Source organism: Mauremys reevesii, linkage group 15, assembly GCF_016161935.1.
Source record: "Mauremys reevesii isolate NIE-2019 linkage group 15, ASM1616193v1, whole genome shotgun sequence".
NCBI lineage: Eukaryota > Metazoa > Chordata > Testudines > Geoemydidae > Mauremys > Mauremys reevesii.
The window spans coordinates 16,259,162-16,268,416 of record NC_052637.1 but is presented as its reverse complement, the minus strand read 5'-3'; the positions used below and the strand labels follow the sequence as shown (position 1 = coordinate 16,268,416).

The 9,255-nt window shown below is 53.9% G+C and overlaps 1 protein-coding gene across 1 annotated transcript in view; it reads right to left on the bottom strand.

Annotated features, from left to right (window-relative positions):
• Positions 1–225: 225 nt before the first annotated feature.
• LOC120383114 (zinc finger protein 850-like) overlaps positions 226–9,255 on the bottom strand; it is a 28,187-nt gene continuing 19,157 nt past the window's right edge. Inside the window, exon 4 of the mRNA XM_039500739.1 lies at positions 226–1,368. Within this exon, the coding sequence (XP_039356673.1) occupies positions 347–1,368 (1,022 nt within the window). The 3' untranslated portion in view covers positions 226–346. The remainder of the gene's footprint in view (positions 1,369–9,255) is intronic.

Sequence of the window (9,255 nt, the reverse complement as noted above, 5' to 3'; positions counted from 1 at the left end):
CCCCTTGCTGCTCCCTTCAAAAACGTCCCCCTGCCCTCACCCTGAGGGGCCTTAGGAGCTGTAGAGACAACTCAGACAAACTACAGGGGGATTTTTGTCTCTTCTTTACACTGGAAAGTGTGTGTGTGAAAGCCACAGAAATGTCTCCCCATTGATACCATCACCTGCTCCCCCCAGACCAAGTACCCAGTGTTTCCTCCTCCCCCGCCCCTCACTGACCACCTCCCGCCCCCCCGAAACCCAGACCAGCCACCAGCCTGCTTCCCCTACCCAGACCATCCTCGGATGAAACATGCTTCCAGAGGGCAGAGACCCATTGCCCCACAGGGAGAGCTCCCGAAACCTTCTATGCTGTGTGCACTTTCTGGTGGGACTTCAGCGAATCCTTCCCCTTGTAGCTTTTCCCACAGACAGAACATTTATAGGGTGTCTCTGCTGAATGGATTCTCTGATGTCTAAGGACTCCCCAGCTCTGACTGAAGCTTTTCCCGCATTCAGAGCAGTTATAGGGCTTCTCTCCTGTGTGGATTCGTCGATGTCTAATAAGTTGGGAGCTGTTACTAAACCTTTTCCCACAGTCGGGGCATTTATAGGATCTCTCTCCGATGTGGATTCTCTGATGTACGATGAGGCTGAATCTTTGTTTGAAGCTTTTCCCGCATTCGGGGCATTTATAGGGTGTCTCTCCTGTGTGGATTCTCTGGTGCGAAACCAGGTTTGAGCTCTGAGTGAAGCTTTTCCCGCACTCAGGGCATTTATAGGGCGTCTCTCCTGTGTGGAGTCTTCGATGTTTACTAAGGTCTGAGCTCCGCTTGAAGCTCTTCCCGCAGTCGGGGCATGTATAGGGTCTCTCCCCCGTGTGGATTCGTCTATGTGAAATAAGGGATGAGAAATTAGCAAAACATTTTCCACACTCAAGGCAGCTATAGGGCCTGTCTCCTGTGTGGACTGAGCGATGGGAAATAATGTCTGAGTTCAGCGTGAAGCTTTCCCCACAGTCAGGGCATTTATAGGGTCTCTCCCTCGTGTGGATTCTCTGATGTACCAGGAGGTTTGATATCTGAGCGAAGCTTTTCCCACACTCTGGGCAGTTATACAGTTTCTCTTCCATGTGGACGCGTGGTTGGACCATGATTTCACTAGGATCCTCCAAACTTCTCCCTCGGCAAGTGGATTCATCCTGTCTCTTCCTTTGCTGGTTGCTCTTCTGCCTCTCTGACCTGCGCTGAGTCTCATGGCCTTCTTCTTGCTCAGGACTCAAGGAAACGGCCCCTTTGGATCTTCCCAATACTCTCCCACATGGTTCCACTTGCTCAGGACCTTCCTGCTGTGGATTCTCTTCCTGGTTCTTACCCATCGTCCCACCACCTGCTGGGAAAGAGAATCCAGACATGAAATGTTCTCTCTGCCATGGAGAAAGGAACCCTCAGAAAGGGGAACAGGAAAGGGGGAAACAAACCAAAATAACTGCAGGAGAGACTGAAAAATCAGAAGCCAAATCCCCTGCCCTTACTAAAAAAAACCCTTCCCCAGAAGAGCGGAAGGGACCAATTCTGCCTCCACAGCCAATCTGAACACTTAATGGCAAGGGAGCGACTGCCTGGCCTCAGGGTGGATGGGAAGCCATAAGCAATACCTGCCATGAGGATACGATGCCTGCTGAGGACTTGGGTGAGATGAGGCTGAATACTGGGGCGTGCATGAAGCCTTTATGGGAATCCCAGCCACTCACTCCAGTGACTGCTAATTTCTGCATCCATTTCACCAACTCCTCACCTGTGTTCATGTTTTAAGGATCTCCCTTTCCTCAAAGCCCTGGAGATTTGGGATTCACGGCTCTGCCTCTCGTTCCGGCTGGGAAATCACATTAGCTTTGGGAAACTGGAAAAATCTGCTCCACAGAAAGAAAAACAAGTGAGACTAGTTAGTCGGAGACAGCATCATTTACAGATATCTCGAGTGGGTGGGAAAATATTCCTGGAGACCCTTTGGCGGGGTCAGATGGTTCCTGAGAGATGGGCGGGTCCCACAGGGAGCTCCACACACTGGGGGATGTTCTGACTCCAGCACGGAAGTTGTGCCACCTCTTACCCCTTTCTGAACCTGCCGAGACCAGAGCCCTATCCTGGCATGGACCCAATCCTGGGAAGGGAGGAACATGCAAAATCTGTGCACCTTGGTTTAAAAACACAATGAGGTACATACACCCCATCTGCCCCATTCCCTCCTACTTTAATATTGCTCTTAAACCAGAAAGTTTGGTTTCAAGAAAAAGTTTCCAAAAGAAGCCCATGTAGAAGACAAGGACCACAGAACACGCTGTCTTGAAAACTGCCTAGGGCAGGGCTCAAACACACAGTGCCTGGGTCAGGGTCCATAACCACAGTATACCCGCTGTCACTGCCTGGAAAGGCTCTGGCTTCAATTGTGCACAGGTCTTGCTGCACATGCGACTTTCACTCAGCTAAGTGCATCACTTTGGCACATGCTGACCTGACATTCCAGACCAGGGCCGCCCAGAGGATTCCGGGGCCCCGGGGTCTTCGGCGGCGGGGGGCCCCACTTCGGCGGTAAGTCGGCAGCGGGGGGTCCTTCCGTTCCGGGACCCGCCGCCAAAGTGCCCCAAAGACCCATGGCGGGGACCCCCCTCCGCCAAATTACCGCCGAAGCGGGACCCGCTGCCGAAGTGCAGACCCCACCGTGGGTCTTCGGGGCACTTCGGCAGCGGGTCCCGGAACGGAAGGACCCCCCCGCAGCCGAATTACCGCCGAAGACCCAGCTGCACTCCGGCGGCGGGTCCCGCTTCGGCGGTAATTCGGCAGTGGGGGGGGTCCTTCTATCCCGGAGAGGAAGGACTCCTCGCCAGTGAAGACTGGGAGCGAAGAAGCTCCGGGGGCCTGGGCCCCGCGAGAGTTTTCCGGGGCCCCCGGAGTGAGTGAAGGACCCCGCTCCAGGGGCCCCGAAAAACTCTCGTGGGGGCCCCTGCTGGGCCCGGGGCAAATTGTGCCACTTGCCGCCCCCCCCCTCTGGGCGGCCCTGTTCCAGACTCTAATGTTAATAACTTTTTCAATATGGCCTCCCCAAAAGAGCACTGGGTACCATGTGCGAGCTGAGATAAACCCCAGGTGACTGAGATCAATTTGAGGAGGGGTTAGTGCCCTAGGTGTGCAAAAAACCATGGTAGTTGAATGAGACTTAGGGTTTTTTTGAGTAAAATATTGCTGGGGGGGGGGCGCAACGCAGGAAATCCTTGCTCAAATGATCCCAGATTTGAACACTATCACTACCCTAGTACTTGTATGAGGCTCAGAAAATTTCAGGGCAATCTGTAGATTGATTGTATTGCTCTCAGAATACAGTAGAACCTCAGAGTTATGAACATCAGAGTTATGAATAGACCAGTCAACTACACACAACATTTGGAACTGGACGTATGCAATCAGACAGCAGCAGAGACAAACAAATACAATACAGTGCTGTGTTAAATATAAATTACTAAAAAAAAAATAAAGGGAAAGCAGCATTTTTCTTCTGCATAGCAAAGTTTCAAAGCTGTATTAAAGTCAATGTTCAGTTGTAAACTTTTGAAAGAACAACCACAATGGTTTGTTCAGAGTTACGAACAACCTCCGTTCCTGAGGTGTTCATAACTATGAGGTTCTACCGCAGCCCACTGTTACACAGAAAATGATGCTCAACCTTAACTACAGCAGAGTTGTCAGTCTGCTATATTTCGGGTTAGTCACATTCAATTTTCATTTTGTTACAGTTCTGATGGATAACATTAAAAAAAAACATCAAAGCCTATTTGCAGATTTTTATCTATTTATATTTTCATAGTGGTATAAAATTAGGGGTGGTGGTCAGGCAATTATTTAAAGACAGCAGATAGAGTCACAGAATATCAGGGTTGGAAGGGTCCTCAGGAGATCATCTAGTCCAACCCCCCTGCTCAAAGCAGGACCAATCCCCAGACAGATTTTTACCCCAGTTCCCTAAACGGTCCCCTCAAGGGTTGAACTCACAACCCTGGGTTTAGCAGGCCAATGCTCAAACCACTGAGCTATCCCTCCCTCCTTGTTCAGGTTCCAGAATGTAGAGCTTTCAAAACCCCTACATTGTCAGCATCACACATCACAACAGACATAGTCAATATCCTTCAATCAACAAATCAAGCCTTGTTTTACTATACATTCGCTAGTCCATTTGTAACGTGTCTAATTCAAAAGGCTACATCACTGGATTTTTCACTCTAATAAGTTTTCAAACCACATTTTTCTTACTTTAGCTATTTGTAAATTTTGAGTATTATTGAGGGAAATATTTTTTCATTGGTTTGTCTCTGTGAAATTGACGTTTACTGACATTTATCAATACATATGCAAGCCTTCCACCCCTAGCTATGTTACTGTATAAAGGGAGAAAGAGACGGCCCGGTTGTGGGATAGGGATAGGGGCTCGAAGCCATGTAACCCCTCCCTGTCCCACCACCCCCTCTCCAGCCACTTCCCTGTGTCCACCCTCATACAAAAGTCTCTGTCAGGATGTCCACAAAGCAGGCAGTCTCAGAGCCTCTCTCAACTGACTCCAGTTTGCACTATGGGGCTAAATATAGCAGTGTAGACATTCCAACTCAGACTGGAGCCCATGCTCTGAAATCTGGTGAGAGGGGAGGGTCTCAGCCGGAGCCTGAATGTCTACACTATGGTTAACCCTGGAGTGGGAGCCCAACTAGGTTGACCCAGGCTCTCAGACTCACTGCTGCAGGGATTTTTTCTGTGTGTAGACACCCCCTGTGAGTCCAGTCTGTCTCGTCCTACTGCACTGGCATCCCCCATTCAGAACAGCCCCCAGAGCCCTTGCAGATGCTTCCATGTACCTTTCTTTTTCTCTGTCTGAGCTTGTCCAGCTACAGTTATTGCAGGGTCCTGGCAACTTTGTCTCTGTGGAGAGCTCTTACCCAAGCTGTATACAAAGGAAGAGACTTGACCGCAATGCTGGGAAAATGCCTGGTCACTTCACCACAGTACAGCCCTGGCCCAGACCTGGAGAAGAGCTCTGTGCAGTTCCAAAGCTTCTCTCTCCCCCCAACAGAAGTTGGGCCAATAAAAGTTTTCCCTCCCCCAGTTTGTCTCTCTAAACCCATAAAGACACTTTCACCAAAGGCTAGAAAGGAACCGAACCAAAGGAGCCGCTCTGGGGGATCCCCCTGACACTGTCCCCAGGGCAGCGCATCCCCCCAGCAGCGCGGGCACCAGGCAGAGGCAGGAACTGGCTTTTCCTCTCCCCGCCCCTCCCCTTCTCCCCAGGAAAGTCCATGTGCCCCGGGGTGCTGCAGGGAATGGGGCTGGGCAGGGCTGGGAGCCGGGACCTCCCTCCCCACTGATCGCTCCTGCTGCCCCTGCCAGGCTCTGCCCCTGTCTCCCTCCCGCCCCCTCCCCTCGGGCTGGGAGACTCGGTCCCTGGCCCGGCCCGGGGCGGTCGCTCCCCGGAGCTGGCTCGGCTCCTGCAGGGGATCAGGGGGGCAGAGCCGGGGGAGGGTCAGGGAGGGCAGCAGCTCTGGGACTCGCAGACCCCCGCCCCCCGGGAGCAGAGCTGGGGCGAGGAGGGGCCGTTGGTGCAGAGTCACTTTCCTGCCCGGCCGCAGCCCTTCCCCCGGGTCTCGCCCCTCACCTGCAGGCTCCGGCTCAGAGCCCGGGGCTGCCCAAGGAGCTGGGTCCAGCCCCCGCAGAGAGTCCCCCCGGCTGGGCACCGAGAGGGGTTAGTGCAGGTCCCTCCCCGCACAGACCCCGCTGGGCAGCAGCGGCTCAGCCCGGGCTCACAATGGAGGCGGCGGCAGCTGCGATCACTGGCCAGTCAGGAGCCGCGCGCTGCTGCTCTCGCTGGGATTGCGGCAGCATCAGGGAGCCCTAAACTCTCGCCTCTGCCAGCACCGGATACAGCCGCGCTCAGCTGAGCCGCCGTTTCCTGTGCCCGTGGATACCAGCTCGGGCTGCAGCGGCCGGGACCAAAGCCTGGGCTCGAGCATGTGTTTGCCGGGAAAGGGGGCGGGGAAAGCGAGGGTGTGAAATGTCCTAAAGCCAAAGCCCCTTCAGGCACCTCCCCCGTCCGCCTTCAGGCCTGGCAGGCTGCAAATTAACATCCATGTTTCACGTCAGGTCTTTTTAGTCCCCCCCCCCCCGCCCCGCCCGGGAAATCTGGTCCTTTCCCCCTCGGAGATCTGGAAAAGTCACATTTGCGCAGGCTGCTGCCCTCTCTGGCCATGGGACTCTGCTCCCTGCTCTAAGAGGAGGGGTTGGTGGACAGTGGGGCAAAGGAGGAGACCGCTCTGGGATAAGGAGGGGCAGAGGGGAGAACAGTTGCCGCACATAGGATGTGCCATCTGCAGTGGCAGCCAACATGAGTTGTGGGCAGAGGTGCCCTGAGCCAGAGCAAGTGGGGCCTGCTCCCCTCCCTTCTGATTGCAGTCCCTACCCCACACCTCTTGCTGGGGGAAATGGGGTAGGGGTGTGGGGGGCTTGCCCTGCCCCATCCACCTGCCAGGGAGCAGGATCTGGGCGCGGGGGCTTCCCCCACTCCCTGGAAGGAGTGCCAGGCAGGCAGAGGAGGTTGGGGTGTGGGGGTGCCCATTTTCCCCAACCCTCAATTGGCCATGGCCCCTGGGCCAGGCTCTGTTGGCCCAGTGGCTAATCCGCCACTGGTTGTGGTAGGCAGAGGGGCTTGTGTTTCTCTCAGGATGGTTCATCTCAGCCCCGCTGTGCTATGGTGTTAAAGGAACAGTGTAGCTAAAATTCATCATCATTTTCACATATATTTTTGGTGTTTAAAAGAGGGGTGGGTTTTTTTGTTTGCTTTGTTTTTTATTGTTTTTTGGGGGCAAGTTATGTGCATGTGACATGCTCGCACTAGGCCTCATAGCAGCTCAGAAATTGGTCGGATCTGCTCTTGTGATTTTCTGATGGGTGCTCCCTTTCCTGTAATCCACTGGAACTGGAATTCCACTCCATTGACTTATTTTAAAAATGGTATTTGTATTACTCCGGTTGTCCTTAGCACTCCATTTACCTGGGTAAACATAGTGCAGAGGGATCTCATTGTGTTATTTAATGTATAGTGCAGTCTGTCTCGTCCTACTGCACTGGCATCCCCCATTCAGAACAGCCCCCAGAGCCTGCACCCTGAACCCTCTTTCGCAACCCAGAGCCCCCTCCTGAACCCCAAACACCTCATCCCTGGCCCCACCCCAGAGCCCATAGCTGGAGCCCTAACCCCTCCTGCACCCCAACCCCCTGCTCCAGCCCGGAGCCCCCTCCTGCACCCCAAACCCCTCATCCCCAGCCCCACCCTAGAGCCTGCACCTCCAGCCAGAATCCACACCCTCTCCTGTACCCCAATACCTTGCCCCAGCCCAGTGAACATGAGTGAGTGAGCGAGGGTTGGGGAGAGCAAGCAATGGAGGGGGGTGGAGTGAGTGGGGGTGGGGGCCTCTGAAAAGGGATGGGGAAGGAGCGAGGACTCAGGGGGCGGGGGACGGGGCAACGGTGTTTGGTTTTCTGCAATTAGAAAGTTGTCAACCCTAGTTACAGTGGGAAATTATTCAAAGACAATAAGTAACTTGTCTGAGCAGGGGCGGCTCTACAAATTTGGCCGCCCCAAGCAATCATGCCCGGGAGGCGCCCCCGAGCCGCGGGAGCAGCGGACCTGCTGCGGGCATGACTGCGGAGGGTCCGCTGGTCGCGCGGCTCAGCTGGACCTCCCGCAGCTGCGGACGGTTCGCTGGTCCGGCGGCTCCGGTTGAGCTGCCGCAGGCATACCCGCGGGAGGTCCAGCCGAGCCGCGGGACCAGCGAACCGTCCGCAGTCATGCCTGCGGCAGGTCTAGTCGTCCCGGGGCTCCGGTGGACCTCCCGCAGGCATGACTGCGGCAGGTCCACCGGCCCAGCCTGCCGGCCCCCTGGGAAAGGGCCGCCCCAGGCGGGTGCTTGCCCCGCTGGGCTCTAGAGCCGCCCCTGTGTCTGAGAAAAGGGACTTTATCGAATATGGAAGTATAAAGGTTGTGTCTTGATGTTTAATTTCTGTGTAACTGGTATACATTTGCTTACCTAGACTGTGATTTTTCTATTACATAAACTTTTCATTTATTTTTATCCCAAGCAAATGTCTGGTGTGTAAACTGTGTGTGTAGGGGGAGCGTGGGGGGGGGGGGTGTGCCAAAATATGCTGGTATCTGGAGATACAAACCAGAGGGGGAAAGTCTCAGTGTCTGGTAATTGGGGATCCTAGTTTTCCATGATAAAAACCTCAAAATTCTCTGATAAAAAAATCTATATTTTTCTGCAATTAAAATGAAATGTTGAACTTCAACTTCCCTAGCCACAATATATAGATAGGTCTCAGCTGAGCACAATGTTTTATTGATATACAATAGAACCTTCATTATCCGCTGCCCATCGAAACACCAGTCGCCCAAGGCTGACAGTAGTGGGGCTTGGGCAGTCAGCCCCCGGGAGAATTTGGCTTGAGTGGTCAACCCCGGAGAGCTGGGCCTCAGGTGGTCAGCCTGCGCCCCGGGCAGCTGGTGGTTTGGTTAACACGGGGAGCCAGATAATGGAGGCTCGGCTAAATGGGGTTTTTCTGTATATATTTTTATTTTTTCACAAAAATGTAAAAACTAAAGATGCTCTAAAAACACAAATCCCACTTTTTCCCCCCACAAAGGGATTTCTAGGATCCCTGCTGGTAATTAAGAACTTGGGGAGGATGGATTTGGGGAGAGTCAGGACTAGAAGGGCTGTTGGTGTCACCCCGCTAGGGGTAACGAGGCTGTTGGAAGCCAGGGTGAGACCTTACGCTTGTCGGCTGGCTGCTGGTGTCAGGGAATTGAACACTAGCTGCACAGCAAAAAGGCCCCAAGGTTACAGGGCAGGTGGGACAGAACCGCTTACCGGTCTGGTGGTTCCCCACAACCCTGCACACTCCCAATGCTTTCACTGTGCTTGGTGTAGCCATATTGAAAGGGGGAGGGATCACAGTGGGAGCAGGTTGGCAGAGCTGCCACTGAGATATGAGGAGAGGTGCATGTGGATTTCGAAGGACCAGCCAGGTTTCGTTTCGGCTCTGAGTTCTGTAGGCTGTGTCAGCAGTGGTGCATGAGGGTGTCTTCCTGCCATGGGGACTGTCTGCAGTCTGGTGGCAGGCCTCACTGTGGTCTTCCCAGGGCTCAGTGGGGAGTCAATAAAGGCTACGTCTCAGGAGG